The sequence below is a fragment of the Echinops telfairi genome, unplaced genomic scaffold (genome assembly GCF_000313985.2).
Source record: "Echinops telfairi isolate 266 unplaced genomic scaffold, ASM31398v2 ScPeMD7_7424;HRSCAF=8462, whole genome shotgun sequence".
Taxonomy (NCBI): domain Eukaryota; kingdom Metazoa; phylum Chordata; class Mammalia; order Afrosoricida; family Tenrecidae; genus Echinops; species Echinops telfairi.
The window spans coordinates 85280321-85301046 of NW_022111324.1; the positions used below are offsets into that span (position 1 = coordinate 85280321).

The 20726-nt window shown below is 40.1% G+C and overlaps 1 protein-coding gene across 1 annotated transcript in view; it reads left to right on the forward strand.

The window, feature by feature from the left end:
• The window catches only part of EXOC2 (exocyst complex component 2), a 235661-nt gene that overhangs the window by 86710 nt on the left and 128225 nt on the right, over positions 1–20726 (forward strand). The window contains exons 11-12 of the mRNA XM_004712158.2: positions 3983–4101; positions 17700–17825. Of these exons, the coding sequence (XP_004712215.1) occupies positions 3983–4101; positions 17700–17825 (245 nt within the window). The remainder of the gene's footprint in view (positions 1–3982; positions 4102–17699; positions 17826–20726) is intronic.

A 20726-nucleotide genomic window follows, 5' to 3' on the forward strand; every position in this document is an offset into this window, starting at 1 on the left:
TAGGAAATATTTATCTAGGGAAGTTTCCTGGCTTGTAGCGTCATAGAAATTCAAAGCTAGGAAAAAACTACATGATCTTTCTCTAACTGCTTTGTTTTACATCTAAAGAAATTCCCAGAGAGGCTAATTGTTTTGTCCAGGATACACCATGGGTTTGCACCACTGGTTCTGATTCTTGTTCTTGCTGTTCTGTGTTATAATCTCACTAGTTATTGTTTATGCTTATGATATTAAATTTGCCTTATAACACTTACTACATGTACTTTTTTTTCATGCCGTGACTAACCATCTGAATACTTAACTAAAATGCACTCCGTATGGCTCATTAACCTACTAGAAAGCGTTTAACAGATAGGCTAGCACTGATGGATCCCTGATGGTGCTATGCCATTGGCTCAACAGCTGCCCCACAGAAAAAGATGAGGCTCTCTGCTCTTGTGAACATTTATAGCCTCAGAAACCCTGGGGGGCAATTCTACTCTGTCCTGTAGGGTCATTGTGAGTGGCAGTGGACTTGATAGCGGTGAGCAGCGACATGTCAGAAGAGAAGCTTTTAGCCTGTGCAAATGCCCTTGGCCCTCATTTTAATGAGAAAAGAATAAGGTCAACAAGAATTCACAAATTTTTTCTATTATTTTATTTCTAATGCTACCTTTCAAAAGACACTGCTATCTTTTTAAAATTAAATATTCAGGCATTAATAGGTAGTATATTATCAGGACCAGGCCAAATGTTAATAGATTTGGAAATCTATGGTGAGAGGAAGAGCTTTGTCACCAAGCAAAATATATCGATGTTATCTTTCTTAAAGAGGTTAAGGTATGCAAAGTATTTATCAGCACATTGTCTTGTGTTTGCTAAAAATTCATTATCTTCACTCTCCTTACTTTTCTTTGCTATCAGCAAATAGCTTACTAATAAATGTGCTTAAAAGAAACCAAGTTTGCAAGCTCCTCTTCATATTAATGCAGTTCAATCCTTGGTGATAGTTAGAAATTATGTCAGAATCTGACAGAACTTTAATTTTAAAATATGAAACCTATGCTTACCATAGTTAGCCTTCTTTACCTTATTTTCCTTGATATGCAACTTTAAATCAAATAGCAAGCACATGTATCCCATTCTAAACAAAGATCTTGGAAATTAAACAATTTTTAAGCTGCACACTAAAAGACAACGGAAAGCTTATTGAATTATCATATAACCAAAGTAACACCTAGTTTGAGTAAAGTTGTACTTTTGAACTGATAAGCTCTATAGAATTTCTGAAAGAACAGCTATCTGTCATTATCTCTTTTGATTAATCAATACTTTTAATATTATTAATTTAATCAAATTAATACATTAATATCATGATAGAGGATCCCTGGGGGTATATGGTGGGTTAGACCTTGGCCTACTAACCTCTGCACCAGTGGTTGAACCTCACCAGTCTCTTTGAGGGTGTTTGTTCTCTGAAAGATTTACAAAGCTCAGGAAACCCCACGCTGGGTCTCTTTGAGTCTGAATCTACTAGATAGTAGTGTATTTGAGCAGGTGCTATAAGAAGTATTGTGGAACTTTTGAGGAGACGGTCAACATACTAGAGAGACGTACACTTTGCTACACCAGAAAGCTCATACCTTTTTTCTGGCTGCAGTGCATGAGAAAAAGAGAGTCCTTTAAATTTAGTAATTTAACAATGAACTAGGAGTAGCTTTTCAAATATAGAGAGCATGCCTGTGTTTGACTACTAAATTCCCAACCTAAGGGGCGTGTGAATGAAAGTGTGGGCCGTCCGGAAGGGTTGCAGAAGTATTTGGAGTCAAATCAAGCCCGTGTAAGACCCATGAGTGATGTATTTGCCTTACCCCACATCACCCCCAGCCCACCCCCACCCCAAACCAAATGTTCTTTGTTGAAAAAAGATGCAAAGGTATTATTTGCCGCATTTATATCCCAGATAATAAAAGAAGAAAGCACTGTGTGAGAAGAATTCGCTTGGAATTTCAAAACTTTAAAATTCCTTCAGCGCCCCCACCTCCTCCCTGCTCAGTTGAGTGTGACTCGCTGAGGCCTTCATGGCCGGGCAGCGAGGAGTGCTCCTGTGGGTGTTCGAGGCTGGCTGTCTTCATGGGAGCAGAAAGCCTCTTCCTCCTCCCAGAGAGGGATTGGTGTTTTCGGATTGCCTGCCTGGCGGCTGATAGCTCGATGAGTAACCCGCTGCCCCACCAAGCTCCTTGTGTCCTGTGAAATTCAGTTAATCAGATTTCCTTCTCAGGTGGCTATCTTTCTGTGTGCAGCAGAATCCTAGGTGGCTTCTTAATACAGGTGCCCTTCTTCCTCTGGTTTGATTTGTCACTTTCTCAACTGGAAACACTACCTGTTTGCAAAAAGTCAGCAGGCTGTCTCTGGGACCAGAGCAAGGAGCCACACGCCCCTGTGCAGTCTGAGCCGTGCTGCACACACAGTAGGCCCATCGGGGGCTCAGCTTTCCTCCAAAGACCGGCTTCCTCCAGGACTGGCCTGTGAAGGGTTTCTTCTCAATACTCTCCTGGTGGCTAATGTATTACAAAAGGGATGTGTTTTTTCTATAATTAGCACTAATTCAAATGTCTACAAATAATGGTATTTTCATTATTGGAGCAACGTGGATGAGAAGAATTGGGTAAATCCCTGAGTAATTCATATTTGCGTAGCGGCCATAGCTTGGAACCATTCATTAAACTTTCTCATGGGACAAAAATCTTTAACTCAAGACAATGGAGAGATTATTGTTTGAGAATCATTTTAAGACAATAAGTTCATCTGGACATACTTTTGATATGGATTTAATTGGATTTAGCTGGTTATGTTTACATAGTTTTCTAGGATCAGGGCCAAATCTTAAATATTGGACAGGATTTTTTTTCAATGAAAGTGTATTTTAATTGTTTATTTGGTTTGAGTTATTTATGTACACAGTGATTATTTTAAGAATTATTTTAAAATGAGGAATTATGCCTATCTATGCTATAGTTTCTAGATCACTGTTTTTCTCAAACAGTCCTAAATTAAAGTTCAGATTTTACAGATTAAGTGTGTTGTAACCAGATCACTTCATGTTGATTAGGGACCATAAGTTTCAGTTAAGGAACACTGGTGACACCGTTGTTGAACATTGTGCTGCTAACTAAAGTCTGGTGGATCGTCACTTCACCAGTGTCTCTACTGAAGACAGAGCCTGTAAAAAGTTATAACCTTAAAAACCCTATGGGGTTTTGCTCTGCTATGTCCTATAGGATTGCCAGGGATTTGGTTTAACTTTTAAGTTTCATTTGCCTTCAGCTAGACCATTATGGGGAAACAGAGTCATACTGCCATCTACTGGCCTTATTTCATACTAAACCAAAAAACCCAAACCCACTGCCATCAAGTTGATTGGCCTCAGCTTATAGAACAAAGTAGAACTGCCCCTTACTGTTTCTGAGGCTGTAAGTCTTTGCTGGAGCAGTCAGCCTTATCGTTCTCCCGCAGAATGGCTGGTGGGTTTGAACTGCTGATCTTGGGGTTAGCCGCCCAACACTTATTCAACAGCACTGGCTCCCTTATTTCATCCCAGACAGGCAAGTGAAATGAAACCAAACCAAAAGGGCTGAAATTGAAAACAAACCCAAACATTCCAAGTGTCCTTCGCCAGCTCCCACCTGTGTCTTATACGGTGATTGCAAGGGAAAACGCGGTGCACTAGCTCGAAAGGAGGTTCACGTTGAGGAGGTAGGACTATTGCAAGTCTCCTTGGTCTTTCTAGAAAGCCCATTGCCTTTTTGTTCATTATTATTTATTAATTACATGGCAAGAAATCTGAATATATTTCATTGAGAATTGAATACCAGACTACTATTGATAAATGCTTTACTAATTGCAGCTTTTCTTTTTCACTTCAAGATTTTGAAATATCCTAGCTCTTCCTCTTAGCTTTTTAAAAATATATATAGCTGTCGTCCTTGGACTTCTTTTTCAGGTATCTGTCTGACCTTCATGCTCCTGGTGACCCTGCTTGGCAGTGTATTGGAGCCCAACACAAGTGGATCCTTCAGCTCATGCACAGTTGCAAGGAGGGCTATGTAAAAGACCTAAAAGGCAAGGCAGCTTCTCTTTGTTTATCATGCTAGTCTTTACTCTCACTTTATCAACTGTTGGTAAAGTTTAATGATTAAGGGAATGCTTACCTGATCTCTGTACCTGTGCCCCCCCCAAGCCCCTCCCACTCTCTAGTATTATGCCTACAAGTGTCCAACAGAACAGGGAAGAGCAGATACTCTTGAGACATCTATGCCTATGGTGGCCTAGTGGTCGTGCATTGGACTGCACTCCCCAAGATCAGCAGTTTGAAGACACCAATGCCGCTTGCTGTACCATAAAGAGTTAGTCTCAAAATCCCAGGTGCAGCCCTACCCTGTGCAATAGGGTCGGCATGAGACAGAATTGACTCGGCTCTGAGTTTGGTTGCTTTGTTTTGTGGCCATGGTGAGTAGCAATATTGAGAAAATTTGGGAATGACTAAGTTTGGGGGAGGCAACGTGGATGTGGAGATGTTATTAGTTGTTGAGGTTATTCTTTCATTACTTTAATATATCATGAGTCCCTGCTACATAGCAAGCAGCATGTCAAGTTAAACAGTGGTGACTAACACAGACATGGCCCTGGCTCTCATGGGTTTAGTCTGTAGTGGGAAAGAGGTAAAACACTGAACCGACAAAATAAAAACCGGGATAAGTGATATGAAGGAGACTAATTGAGGAGAATGCATCGGGGGACCGGTTTGGGAAAGTGTTCCAGAGATGGCCATGTGTGAGTAGGGGCTGGAAGAATGGAGAGTAGCCTGCCACACAGCCGGGGAAAGAGAGCGGAGTCCCAACAGGGCAAAGGGCCTGAGCACATTTGAAGAAAGAAATCTCAGTTGCGTCAAGATGCAGGTGTATCAAGTTCTGCATTTGAATGTATTGAACACATCTCATGTTCCAGCCACTCACTGTTGGGTTCTAGGGACACAGCTGGGCATACCCCAAAAGGGCCTTACTCACAAGAGACATGGGGAACAGTGGTGGATGGAGACAGGTAAGGTGGCTACTGGAATGCAGTGTGTGACTATCAAAGACTGGAAGCGAACAGCCTGATGTGGTGGTAGTTAGGAAGGCATCTGGTGCTGAGCTTTGAGGCCAGCTGGGCACTATTCTGGAATCTGCAGGAAATGACATCTATTTTAAGATCTGGAGAATATCTAAGTTAGCCAGACATCAAGGGAAGAGGAAGGCAAGAGTTCAAGACCATTGCAGGGGAGAGAGAGACTACGCACACAGGCTTGAAGCAACCGGAAGTACGATGACTTCTTCTGTGGGTCCGGAGCTCAGAGAGTGATCAAAGTGGTGAGTCCAGGCCCGAGTTAACTAGGGCCAGCTTAAGGACTCTGGTAGCCAGTTTGGGGAGATCATTCTGATCCAGAGGCTAATGGGGCAACCATCGAAGGATTTTAACCAGGGGAAGCCACTGAGACTGACTTTTCAAGGACCACTCTAGCTTCCATTTGGTAAATGGATTTCAAAGAGAGGGCTGGAGACAGTGAAACTGGCGACCAAGAGGCCGGTGTGATCCTGCCGGCACGTGGCATGGGTTGGTGGTGGAAATGTGCAGGAGTAGATGGCGTAGACTTCGTATCCTACTCGGGGACTGGTTAAAAGAGGAAGACGGGAACAGGACAGTTCAATATGTGTGACTTGGGCAGTGCGTTAGGATGGTGGGACCATTGACTTAGGATGCAGAAGAGAGAAAAATGATTTATTTTCACCTCTTGGGGGACAGGTTGATTGTATGTTTTCTACCCCACAAGTGAAGCTATCCACTAGGTAGTTGGCTCAAAGAGACGGCGGTCTGGTTGTGACCCCTAGGAATGGACACATTCACTCCAGGAGATTAAAAACAACTAGAACAGAAACCTGAGGAACACCGAAGGGGTTGCTGTAAGACGGGACACCTGCAAAGGAGACGCAGGAGGGATGACAGCCAGAGGGAGCTACAAGGTAGTGTGTACTGTCAGCACAACCACAGAGGCAAGGAGCGGCCACTGGGGTTTTTCAGATGAAAAGTAAGCTGGCTGGTGGTGCTCTTTAGAAGTAGCCCCAAGTCCACTTGTGAGTGGCCTTGGAAAATGCTGTCTTAGTGGCCTGAGATCCCATGCAGAGGATATAACATGAGGCATCGTGATACGTGTGACGTTTCTGAAAGGCTTCAGTCAGGTGGCGGAGCAGGATGAAGGCACGGAGGGGTCACAATAGTCCACGTGTAACACGGGCTTGCCGTGATTGAGGGTGCTGCGGGTTGAGCACTTTCCTGCCCTGATTCAGTTCCTTTCAATTCTTGATATTTAGGAGAACCCAAATACCTCCTTTTTTTTTTAATGGTACTAAGCTTTTTATTTTATTTTTCTTTTTTTTTTTAATACCTCCTTTTTAATGCCACATCAAAATGTTTCCTAATGCCGTTAGTTACGCGAAACTTTTAGCTGGAGGAAATGACAACTCCTGAATGCTCGCGGAAACATCGAATTAAAGAAATGTGCATTTCCCCACAAACTTTTTGAAACCCCTTGTATAGAATCGCCTGTGGTCTTTGGGAAAGATGACTAAGCATAGCATGTGCAGACTGCCTTCACTTCTCTCTGCACTAATTTTCTAGCCTATCGTACTAGAGATCTCCACCCATAACTGGACAGTTGAACCCTATGGGTGTTTTTAAAAGCTACCAATTATTGTCCCCCCCGCCATCCGCAGTAGGGTCTCTGGGAGTGGAGTGCAGGCACTGGTGCTTTGTGATGCTTCCCCTTCCCTGATCCCCATGCTGCAAGCACAGTGCGGAGCAGGGCTAATGCAGCCTCTGACCTGCTGGAGCCTGTGGTATAGTGGGAAGACACATCTTTATAAAATCATCCACCCAATTAATTATAATTGGACCAGTACTTTGAAATGTAAGTATATAACCCAACCTAGTGGGAAGGAACCATGGTGGCACAGTGAGCTATATGCATTGATCTGCTGACCCATGAGATCAGCAGTTGAACTCACCAGCTGAGTTATACAGGACCAGGCTAAGGCTGTCTGCTCCTGTCAGGCTCAGAAATCTCAGACACCTAAAGGAGCAGTTCTGGTCTGCCCTATAGAGTTAGTAGGCGTTGTCAACTTAATGGCAGTGAATTTTGTTTTGTTTTTATTTTTTATGGGGTGGGGGCAGGGTGTCCATGGACGTTTCCTGATATTTCTATTAAACCTAAATGATGAGCATGAATTATCTAGATATAGTATCACAGAGAGAAAGTATTCTAGATACTTAGTGGGTGTCATATAAATGCCACTCTCCCCCCCACCCCCACCCCAAATGTGGTGATATTCTCCAGACATAAACAGTATCCATGGTCTGTCAAAGAATGTTTCTACTTATGCTTACAAGAGACGATCTGAATATATAATTGAATGATGAAACTATTTGAAAATCTGGGACATTGTGCAGTTTATGAAGACAGCATATAGACTATTTGGAATTGGAAAAGTTCCAGAAATGTTGATGCGTCTTGTTGCCATATCCATTCTGGCAGCATTTGGTACCTAAACATCGGACACTTTCTGGGGCATCCATGTAAACACACCCTCTTCCAGACGGGCTCCTCTGCTGCCCTCAGGCGTTCCTGTCTCCACGTGAGTACCCCTCGGTGGGAGCATGCCCTAGACCTGGCGCATCACCTGTAAAGTCATCAGTAGATATTCAATACAGCCACTGAGCAGTCGTGAGCTGTACTTAAAGGTACTTTCTTCAATTGTTCTTTTGTGATTAAGAAGTGAAAACATCCTTCACAGCTCTTTGAACTTACTCTGTAAATTTCATGACACTACACGACATATTTCTTAAGCTCATTAGTTCCATATATAGATGTTATAATTTAATTTTCACTTGACATTCAGAAGAACATGCTGAAACTGTGCCCTCTTTCATTATTAGTTATAATACCCACTGCTGACCAGTTGATTCTGACATGACCATACAGGACCGCTCCTGAGGACTTCTGAGACTGTACATCTTAACTGAAGTCGTCTGCCTCGTCTTTCTCCCATGGAACGGCTGGTGGGGTTGAACTGTTGGCCTGGTGGCTAGCAGCCCAACAGTTAACCTACTGTGCTACCATGGCTCCTTAGCAGTGACAATACTAAAATCAATAACAGAGACAGACAAAACTAACATATAGGAGACTTTTAGATGGAAGATTGCGAGGTTTTTCTGAGTTCAGGTAAGAAACTGTTTTTATGATTTTATTTTGGAGAATCCCAAACATGCTGATGTTCAAAGGGTGATGTAATAGCCTGAGTGCTTCTGTTGGACTAATGCCCCCGGTATCCACTTTGCAATCTGGGTCCTTTGTGCGCACTGGCCGAGAACGCCCTTGTTTGCGTGGCACACTTACTGGTCTGCTTGCACGGATTGTATTTTTCCACTGGTGGCTGGATGTAATTATTGGCATTTGAAAAAGTGACAAATAGGCCGAGCGAAATTACTTAGACACCAACTACCCTAAAATGACAAAACCTCCATTTATCCCCTGCCACTTCCTTGTAAATCTTCATTGTTTTTCTTCAGGTATTCTCAGGAATTTTTCCAAAGTGCACACTTGTCTTCTGAATCTAAAGACTGAGTTGTAAGGAGTTCTGCGCTCCAACTACCATTAACCCTGAAGAAATAGTTAAGAGTTGTTTAAATAAACCCCTGGACAGAACAATGGCTACGGACTGAAACAGTTCCATGAACTAAAATAAAATTTTAAATGGACAGAATATAAATATTTCAGACAGGAAAAGAGTTTCTGGTGTCTTTTTAAGTAAAGCTGGTTTTAATGCAAGAATCTAAAAAATCTAATTAACATATAAATATTTTTTAAAATGTCTTTACTTGGTGGCTTGGGGAAAAAATGTTAATTGTATTTAGTCTTGTGGTCTTCAGCGAGAATTTCACAAGCAAAGACGGTGATAGGTTTTCTGAGACGGTCCTACATAAGAAGTGGCCGTTCTCCACTCTCCACAATGGGTCTTTTGTGGGTGCGGCGTTTGGCTGTGGAGGCGGGCCATACATAAGGTTGGTATTCTTAGGAGCACAGCATTCGTTTTTTCTCTGGATTCCAGTTTTTATTGTCTGAATCTTCACGGACACTCGCAGGTGGTACACCTCAGAGTCTAAACACGAGGACACAGAACTGAGGGGGTCCCATTGCACCTTCAACATTGTGTCATTTATCCCCAAATAACCGGACTCCTCTCCTATAGCCTACCTCTGTAGCCTAGTTTTGACCTTGTACATTTCTCAGGGCATAGAAAGATGATAAACAGGAATAAAACTAAGATTAACATTTTGAAAACTCCTCTGGACATCTTAACTACCCATGGACATTTGTTCTGTTTCTTTGGCTTTCCTCAAATGGCAAACGGCTTTGCTTCTGTCACCCTTTTATTCCAGGTGGCCGCATGCCCTGAACTGTTGCACACAACGTGCTTTTATGAACACCGTATATGAAGTGTCCCTTAAAATTCCTGTGAAACAGGTCCAAAATTAGACTATGGCTTCAGCTTTTCCTGTCAGGAAAAGCCTTTGGTTCACCCCCTGCTGACATTCTCTACCAGGACCTTTAAAGGTGGTCTTCAAAGGTGTTTTTTCCTTTGTTCTGAAAAGGAGTTTGAGTTTAACTCTTGAAGTATGTGCTGGCCGTATCCAATAACTCAAAGGCCAAGGTGCCAGTCTGCTCGTGGAGTCGTTTGTCCCTTCTTTCAGATACGTCCTGAGTTAGGACTTCCCAAACGACATTTCGAATAGGGGAAATAGGTTCAATAAGCAAAAGCTTCTATGAACTAGTGCCGTGACATACGGGATTACATTGCAGTGTATCCCAAGTCCTCTCTGAAAATTTCGAGCTGGGATGTCACCCGAAGCATTTACTCGGAATCATCTCAGCGGGCCTGGGTCAGTTATAGAAGTGTTAGGAGTAGACTGTGTACAAGCTGCCTCCTAACCATTTTAAACATCCAGGAGACTCGTAGATGAATTACTTGCTGAAAGAAAGAAAAATGTTTGTTTAGGCTTAAGATATAAAAAGGTCATGTTTTCCACTCAAGCTTATAAAATATGTGCCTAAATTATGTCATTACAATGTACATGATTGAAAAATTTTGAATGCAAGTAATGCCACTTTGTATGTAGTTTATATCGCTTGTGCGTTAGAAATGTAATTCTGGTATTGCAATAATGCCAGGTTGGGCCCAGCGTGCTGGGTACTACTAGATGCCACCTGGAGTAGAAAACTGTCTGAGCCCTTCAGGTTTCTGGGGAATCTATAGAAACATTTCTCTGGTTAGAATGGTAGTTTAAAAGACAATGTGTTGTTATGTTGAGTCTCTTAATAAAATGCATTTTGTTTTAGAGTTATTACCAGAAAAGATTTTTTTGAAATGGTGCTTGTCTACTGCCTATAGATTAAAAACATGCTTTCCTCTTCTGAATGTTTATCATAATATTAATCCAGAAAAATTAAGGTTCCTTTAAAGAGAAACAAAGAAAAAAAGTGAAAGGCACCCCAGGAGACACTGCTTATATAGACATTAATTTGATTTCTGTCTCTCCACCTTGGAGCTAACTGCTTTCCCACACAGCTCACTGAACCCGCAGGCAGTTGGTTCGGGCCCCCTCCAGGAGGCTAGCTCTCCTGGGACACTGGTCCTTTTGTGTCTTGTGGCTACCAAGTACTTTTAACATTGGCTTTCGATGATACAATGAGATTTTAGTTACCTCTTATCAACCTGAAAGGATATAGGAAAGTAGGTTCATGAGAAAAAAGTAGAGGAAAATACCAGTTTATTATTATAATCAGAAAACTCCCTTCCAACACAGTATTTTTTCTTTTTTTCCCTTTTCTGGAAAAGAATAAAACCCAAGCAGTACTCAGTATGGCATGAATTAGATTTGAAGTGCAAACCTTTAGAAATCGTCACTATTATTTATAAGTAGTAGAGAATTGTATCCGTTTTAATTACTAGAATGCAAGCAGGTCAGCAGTCTTGGGCATAATGGCTGCAGAACTGTCTGCTGTATGTTTTCGTCTACGATGAAAACACAGCTTTATCCTCCAAGTTAAAATGAAGACTAGAAATTAATACTCGCAAAAATACTCAGTTTTTTAAAAGTCAGCTAACTGGGTCTTGACAATTTTATTTGCTTTCGGAATTGCCTAGCATTAATTTGTAAATCCTGTACTGTAACGTACCAGCTGTTGAACGTCTTAAGAAAGAGCTGGATTAAGGTCTCTGCACTTGTTTGCTCGATTTTATCCTTGGTTCTGTTCACCTAACAATGAGTGATCTATCACTGTTACATCAGAGACCAGCAAGGCTCATGTCAGAAGGACCTTTTGAATTTGTTATCCTAGCAGCTGGTTCTTTTCTGTTGACTTGGCTTACTGTACATCTGGAAGAATCTTTCTTGTAACTGGGAACCATTTCACATCTAAACCATATCGCCTCTCCTTCATAGAAAGATTGTTTGACAATGAATGTCAAGCACACACTGAATGTTAGCATTAATTGGTAATTCTAAAATACTGCTTATTACAAATATTTTAATTTGGTATTATGTCATTTGTGTAAGAATTCCAGTACTTATATATTCCACTCCTGTTTTCTTTACTTAAACCTATTTGTAACTTCTAAAAATATACTTTAATATATGGGTAATTTTGGTTATTCACATACCCAGCTTATTATAAATAAATGAGACTTGTGTGTAAAAAAGCCAGTATAGCCAATAAATAATTCTTAAAGTTCAATATGTATTTTAACATATAAAATATATTTGTTTCTCAAGTATTGTCTTGAATGATGTAAAATACACACCAGCAATGTTGTCTGAAACATGCTAAGGCCAATCCTAACTCCCTGAGAGGGGGAGTGGGATTTTCATGACTGTAATAACAGGATCCCCTGGCCTTTCACTTGGATTAAATTCTTCTCTTTAAATTTAGGAAATGTCCTTATCAAAGTAGTAAATATATATAGAATCATAAGATCAAAAAGAGCCTGTTTATCTGTTGACACAGGCCTAAGTTGGGAGGAATTTGTAATTCTGCCCCCCAGTTTTGGCATTGAAATTCACGTGTGTGGTGTGCTTGAAAGGAATTCTGCCCTGCTTGTGTCTGTGGAGGCTCCAGGCCTGCATGTTTCGTCAACAAGCAACAGTGGGTGGTCGGGCCATAGCACAGGACAAGGGCCCGCTGTGCACAGGAAAGTATGTTCAAAGGTGTTTAAGGGTGGTAAGGAAGTCTGCAGCCCTTCTGAAAGTCTGGAGGCAACAGATCAGCCTTCGTTCGTCCATTGTAGACGGTGAGAAAAGCGTACCGCTTGGGGCTGGAAAGATGAGAAATATAGTAAATGCATTCACCTGGTTCCACATCTGCAGGCGTCTTTTCAGAAGGTCTCTTCTGCCCTTTATGTTGTAGAGAGTCTGTTAAACAAATATTGACGCTATTTGCATTTAAAATAGGAAAACTGGCCCTGCTGGAGTTGAAAGGATTTGACTGCTGCATGATAAGGCTTCCTGGAAGTCTTACTGGCATTCTAGGTGGGGTAAGCATCTTCTAGGCTGCCCTGAAGTCCTTGTAAGTTGTTCGGAGAACGTTTCCGAGCTGTGCAGAAGCTCTTCCAGGTCTGTAGGTTAGCAAAAGCGGCAGTTTGTTTAATCCAAAACAAAATTCACTGTTGTTGGAGGAAAAAATAGCAAATGTTTCAACTTATTAGTAACAAATTGTACAAGATTGATCGTTTATTTTCTTGAAAGAAAAGTAATGTTTTAAATTTTTGATTATTTCTACACGAAGCATTTATTCTTTTAGTGACGTGACTAGGATTATTTCATTAGTGAGCTGAAGTAAATAACTTCTTCAGCTTCTGAAAACAAATTTTCTACCTTCTTTTCTCTTATTAAAACAGAACTTCTTTTCTGTGTTTATATAGTATTCCTGAAATGGTTTTCTTAATTTTATGCTTCATAATTTGTTAACTTTTTCCTAAGTACTCATGATTCAAAAAAGAACATATGTTAGAGAAACTTTATTTAACTGGAAAAAATAAAATACTGACTCTTGATTGTCTGGAAAAAAGCTTGAGTCTTTTATAATTTAAAATTTTGAAGGATTTTTTTTTCTTCTAAATGAATCCAATCAGATATATATGTATATTTTTCTCTGATACATTGGTAAAGTTATCACTTGAGTAGTGAGCAGAATATGTGCATTCTCCATTTTTATCCTCAGCAGTGATTTAAAGTTTCTACTGTAACCTTTGGGCCAGAGCGTCAGAAAATTTAGGAGCTAAAAAGATTCTAACATGAGGGTTTAGAGTCTCGATTGTTATAGATGACTACACATGGGTTATGACTTATGGTTCTGTAGTTGCAGAACCTTGTACCAATTGGATAGCCATGAGAGCCTCTAGCGAAATCAAACCCGGTCCAAATGAGAACTGCACAGAGCAATTTGTCTCCGTCACCTGTACAGGATTCCATTGGAAGCTGGCCTCGTCATGAATAGCCGGAGTCCTGTGCATTCTGTCTTGGATCTCAAGGGACAGATACTTTAGGTTTTCAAAGGAGAGATACTGCGTTGCCTCGTTTCAGATCTGCAGGCAATTTAGAGCATGATCCAGGCAACATCGTAATGGTTTTACTATATTCTCATTTATAACTATGCATTTTGTAAACACATCAAGAGCTACTGCTACCATATTTTAAAGCAAAACAATCGAGGGGGGAAAAAACCTGATTCTTAAACATTTTGCTGATTTCATTTTCATGTTTTAATTTTATTCTTTGCTCTTTTACTGCTTACTTCCCTTCGAAACCACTTTGTATTTGTAATGGTTATTGTGGAGTAGAAGGCAAATCAAGAGATCCGATGTCATTGTAGTTAAATACTCTCCCACTGCCAACTGAAAGGGTAACAGTTCAAACCCACCCAGCTGCTCTGAAGGAGGCTCGATTTGGCAATCTGCTCCCCTATGGATTAGAATTTAGGAAACGCTATGGGGCGGTTTAGGAGCTATGGTTATATGTTGGGCTGCTAACTGCAACGTCAGCAGTTCCAAACTACCATGCACTCTGCCTTGCCCTGTGGGCTCGCTGTGAGTCACTGTTGACTCGCCGCCAGTGAGATGGAGAAGTGGGACTGTGTCATAAGTTAGACTTGACTTGGCACACAACAACAACAATCTAAATCACGCAATTTAAGTTTAAAGGGAGCATCAGAATTCTCAGATTTAAAAATTGACAGTAAATTTCTGAAACTTGGTATTGGAAATCATTTCCTTTATGCATATCCTAAGCATAATCCTCTTTAATAAACTCATTCTAAAACCTCTTTTGACAGAAAAACAAACGCGAGACTTCTCTTTTGTAGGTTAGTGCCCATTCAGGCTAGTGTGTAGGGCCTGGCAGGTCCTGTGCAGCGCTCAGGCTCCCTCTTCCGGACACCTCTCAAAATACATCTACAAATGTATTCCAGATGCCATGGAGGCCTGAGGGTGTATGTGCTGTTCTAGCTCCCTGCTGCTGGGTTGGGCTTGCTGGTAATGCTAGACTACCATTTACGAAATTAGTTCATGTTAAACTTTCTTTTCCTGGTACCATGGAAAACTGATGATGCGGTTTATAATAGAACAAAAGCATATTCTTTGTACAGTTTTTGTTATTAAAAGAGAAAGCCAATCTTTTAATAGTTTCAAGGTTTAAGATTTACTTAAACTGTACAAACAATTTGCTATTTAAATTGAATTTATATAAATGTCAGTTTGGGGAAGATAACTCTTACCCTGAGGATCTACAGTGACATTTCTGTTAGCTGTAAGATTAGTATATGGTGTATTGTTTTAGGACGCTAGGCCATGTTTTCTTCTTAATCATAAATTTATAGTCCAGAAATTCTCGTGACACTTTTAATTAAAGCATATATAAATTTTTTGTAATTTTTTTCTGTGATGCTAAGTCTAGGTCCCTTTATATTTCTTTTTAAAGTATGTCATAATCTTTTTTTTTTGTCATAACTTAACATCTTGATATTTTCCTTAATTCTACAATTAATAGCAAAGGAGATGTATAAACTTCAAAGGAAAATGTCACATAAATCATTGAAGGGACCACATATCATTTCCTCTTTATAGAAAAATAGTTATGAATATCTCTTTTCCTTACAGTTATTATTTTCTTATGCCATCATATAACATTTATTTTGTTGTTTCAGCACACTGAATTTTACAAATCTTTACTTAAGGGCAGTTTTTTCCAAAATAGAATGAATGTGAGGCGTTTAGTACAGTAATTAAGCATAGTAACTCTTTAACAGTTTAATCCCCTTTCTACAAAGCCTCATACACGTTACTGTAAAGATACAGCAGACAGCGTGCACTGCCACATGTACAGTGGCCCCGGGGGGGAGGGGAGGGCTTGTGCAGACAGCCTCTCTGTGAGGCTATCTCCTGCCCAGGCATGTTACCCATCACATCACATCGTGTCACCCCATAAACTCTCTGCAGCATACTTGCTATTGTTACTATGCTTTTCACATTTGTTATTTACTGGCTTACTTTTGGCCTCTAACACCAGAAAATCAGAAGAAATACGTTTTAGAAAAACAACTTGTCAGCACTTAGAAAGCCCTAGAATTCTGATTCTCTTACTTGTTTCAATGGTGTACAAACCTCTGACATTTTCCATCACCCTGTCCCCAGGGTCGACAATTCCTGGCACTTTAGAAACAAAGGAAAACAAAACTTATTGTCATAGAGTCATTTTAGTGACCCGTTAGGATGCAGTAGAACTGCGCCTTGTGAGTTTTCAAGACTGTTTAACTTTATAGGAATAGAAAGCCTCATCTTTCTCATGGAGTGGCTGGTGTTTTGAACTGATGGCCTTGAGCTTAACCGCCCACTGCATAAACACTGCCCCACTAAGACTCTTTTTCTTGGCACATAGGAGGTACTTAATAAATACGTATTACATCCTATTAAGCAGCTGGCATTATCCATGTCATAAAATTATCATTTTAATTATATAGGTGCCTCATATTTTGTACCTGATGATGAGTCCCTAAACCTTTAAAATTCTACAGTGTGATAAAATAAGGGATATAATTCTCATTAAATAATTTTTTATTAGTCACTCAGTTTATATTGAGAGTGTTATTTATAGAAAGTCCAATGATATAGGGAATACAGAGACGTGATATTCCTTATCCCCAAGAAGAGAGCAGTTTACTTTGGAGGCAGACATATAGCTGAGGTCATCTAAAAAATGATGTCAATTATTACAACATATAAGTAATGTACATTAAACCTGCTTTCAGAAGGGAGAAGAGATGCTAACACTTTGAACTTGTACCTCATGGAATAGCCATAATTCAAGCCGTGACTTTAAGAAAAAGGATTTGAATGGGTGGAGAGCAAGGACGAGTGCGGCCTTTCAGATGGACAGGATAGCGAAGGTCAGGAAAGTGGGAGCCCAGCGAATGTGCTCTAACGGTTTGTTGAATTCTTTGTTTTTAAGATCTTTGAATGTTCTGTTACAAGCGTGTTTGTAGGGACTTCTGAGACTGACAAGTCATGTCTACCAGTGAAAGCCTCTTCTTTAGTTACCTCCTTAGCAAGCATGGGATCCTATTCCTAATAGATTGTAAGATTCATTATAAAAAAAAAAAGTTTCCTGTTTCCCAGGTAATTTGGATTGGAAACCACTGGTGTAGAGTTTCTTCTGAGGGTTTTCTAGAAGATTCTGGCAAGAGGATAAAGAAATCAGTATTTAGTGAGATTTATCCAGGACACCAAAGAGGATTTCTTGTCGGTCGTGAAATGTTGACTTTTGAAGGGTTCCTTGGTGAACTGAAAAGGACCCATGCCAGGTTGCTGGCATCAGGGATGGAAGCAGGGAATCAAGTCCTCATCCCAAAGAAAGGAGCCTGGGATTTGGGGGTTCCAGTGGGAATGGAGGTGTCCAGGAAAAACTCAGAGGTCTGTACACTATTAAAGGAAACAGGAGAGCCTGAGTTCTTTGATTTCCTAAGTGCCAATGAATTGTTTTCTTAAAACTAATTTCTGCTCCTGATTGTTATGTTTATGCCCATCCTCCGCCCCAGCATTTACTGACGATACACTCACGAAGAGAATAAGCTCCACTTCTTGGGTCTGTCACATAGCTGCATTAAGCCCAAATATTAGCAATTGGATCCTCCAAACCCGTCATGAGGGAATGACTTTGAAAAGCTATTTAGAAATATACTTTAGGATTTATTACCTGAAATCTTAATTTAAAAAACTAGAGCGCATGCTCTGGAAATAAGCTTGTTGAAGTTGTCTACGAAGCCCACTCACTCGCTGCCAGTGAGTCGATCTGATCCGTAGTGACCCGATAGGACAGGCTAGAACTGCGCTTGTGGGTTTTCTGAAATTTTAACACTTTATGGGAGTAGAAAGCCCTGTCTTTCTCCCATGAGTGGTTTAGAACTGCTGACCTTGATATTAGCAGCCCAATGCATAACTACAACACCACCAGGGCTCCTTCATACAATCAGCTAAGTAAGAATATGCATCAGGTGTCTGAGCATCACCTCTCTCTTGCAGGTGGCCCAGGCCTACTTAGCCCCGTGTTGGATCTCGAGAATGATGTGCGCCCTTCAGTACTGGGTCATCTTGGTCAGACAGCATCACTCAAGAGAGGCAGCAGCTTTCAGTCTGGGCGAGATGATAGTAAGTACACACCACACCCTGGTTGTACTCGTGCTGAGTATCACAGGTGGTCATCTCTGGTGCTGACGAAGTAACGACCTGATCATTACATTTAAATAATTATAATGAATATTTCATTTTACATTAAGGAAATATCATTTGATCTTTTAATCATTCATTAGGTACAGTGATTATTCCTCTTATTTAATTAAAGTCAATTTTTCTCTTTTTTGTGTTTGAATTTTTAAAAATATACCACATGAAAAATTCTGGGGAAAGCTCCTTTAAGGTGTGCACCAAAAAGTAATTTCCAGCATCTATCCAGACAAGTAGATACTTTTAAAGTGAATGTTTACATTTAGTTTGGAAAAAAGGATTGGTTGTTAGTTATATATTCACTAGTAACCTCCATCCTTCCCCCCACCTTTGAGAACAATAGATCTCAAATTGCAGCATGTCGTATTTTCTAACTTTTTAAAGTTGATATTTACTGGTTGACCATAAATCTACATGAAATATAAGATGAATTCGTTCTAATACATTCAGACACCAAATTAGCTGTTAAATAAGCATTATGACCATAATGACAGATTTTCTTGATATTCAAGTTCATGCGTCTAAAGCAACAGTCCTCAACCTGTGGCTCACGACCCCTTTGGGGATTGAAGGACCCTTTCACAGGGTTTGCCCAATTTATAACAGTAGCAAAATTACAGTTATGAAATAGCAATGAAAATAACTTTATGTTTGGGGGATCACCACAACGTGAGGAACTGTTTTAAGGGGTCACACCTTTAGAACGGTTGAGAACCACTACTTTTAAACAAAGTTTAAAGTACTGCATGTTCATCTTATATTTATTGAAGTGGTGAATGTTTATAAATATGAATGACCATCACAAGAACACCTTAAATCCAGTGATTCATTTGCACTAAGTGGAAGACTTCCAAATTGTCAGTTTCCTTTCTTGTCCTGTTCCCATCTCCCATCTGGCCCACCAAACCCTGCTATAAACACTGAAGGACCAACACTGTTACTTCTGTGTTCTCTGGTCTGATATCTGACATGGGGCCCTGTCAACAAATAAGAGACTGGATCTGCCCCAGGAGTTCAGGCTGCTGCAGTTTTATGAAACATTTTCTTCCCTTAGTAGGACAATGGATCAGGTCTCACCTCGCGTTACTAATTCACGGTCACCAGCTGTCATGCTAACAGGATTTGATCAATTTAAAAATTACACATAAGGTTGATTGTAATGAATTATGGCATCTTCAGTAATTCATACTTATCAAACTAGAGTTTTTTCCAAGCTTTTTGGATTGATGAGACTATGGTTTTTATCCAGCTTGGAAATTTCTGAGACATGATTTTTTTTGCTCCCCTATCTTTTTGGGGGAAGGACTCCAATGACATGCATTCGAGACATCTCACTATGACCAAACATTCCCAGGAACTGTCTCTCTCCCCACCCAACCCCGCATCGAGTGGTGTATTTTTTTCCTCATTATTTTCATGTTCTTTTAAATACTGCATATAGTTTTAATAGCTTTTTTAATGTCCTTATCTATTAATCCCATCACTTGTTATTTTTGCATCAAATTCCATTGACTGCTTTTTATTCTGTTTTTTGAATGTGTTTTACATTTTGTGGCTTTTTGACATGTGTGATTAATTTATTTTTGATATGTTCTAGCATATTGAAAATCTGCACTTTGCTGTCTCTCTTTAGAGAGTTATGGGCTTGTTTTTGCAGATAGTTAATTTGTTTGCCTATAATTTTGATCCCATTGAGCCTGTGTAGCTTTACTAACCCTATTTGGTAGCATTACTCAACCCTACTACCAAGTCTGGAGTCTTGACTGGAAGCCAAGTGACAGGGGAATATTGTTTGAAATCATGCGTGAAGAGGAGCCCCTCGGTTGTAAGGCACTCAAAATAACAATTGGGGAAGAGCTGCCTCCTCAAAGTAGCATCAGCCTTAATCAGCCTTACACAGATGGAGTAAAGCTTTCAAGAACTTTTTGCTGATGGAGAACAACTCGAAATGAGAAGAAACAGCTACAAATATCCATTAACAATTGAAATGTGAAATGTCAGCAGTATTAATCTAAGGAAATGTGGAAGTCTTCAGAAATGAAATGGATCATATGGACATTAATGTCCTAGGCATTAAGGAGACGGAATGGATTGTTTGGGGATATTTACAATTGGACGCGAGGAATGGCGTCACATTCGTCATTAAAAAAAAAAAACTATCTTGAAATACAGATCTGTCTGAGAATACAATGCAGGTGAACTATACAATAACATCTATCCTCCTAATACGCAGGCAAACCAGTGAATACAACTGTAGTTCCAATGTACATACTGACCACTCAAGCCAATGATGAAGAAGAATTCTACACACGTTTTCAATGTGAAATGAATCAAACATGCAATCGAGATATATTGATAATTAGTGGCAATTGGAATGAAAAAGTTGGAAACAAGGATTTATCAGTTGTAAAATATGGCCTTGATGATAGAAATGAAGCTGCATGATAAAATTTTGCAAGACCAAAGACTTCTTCATTGGAAATATTATTCTTCAACTATGTAAATGGTTTCTCCATCTGTGTACAGTGCCTGAAGGAATACAAGGGACAACCCGCCCCCGCCCCACAAATTTTTTTTTCAGTTATGTATTTAAGTTGTTATTACAAAACAACCTTCTCACCTTCAAAGTACTCTCCATTACACTTAATACATATGCCAAATCTGAGATTCCATTCTTTGACACATTTTTCAAACTCATCTGTTTGGATGGGTGACAGAACCTCACGTGTTGTTTTCTTCACCTCTTCTGCATCGTCAAATAGCTGTCCTTTCATGTCCTTCTGCATTCGCAGCAATCCAAAGAAGTCGTACCGAGCAAAGTCAGGT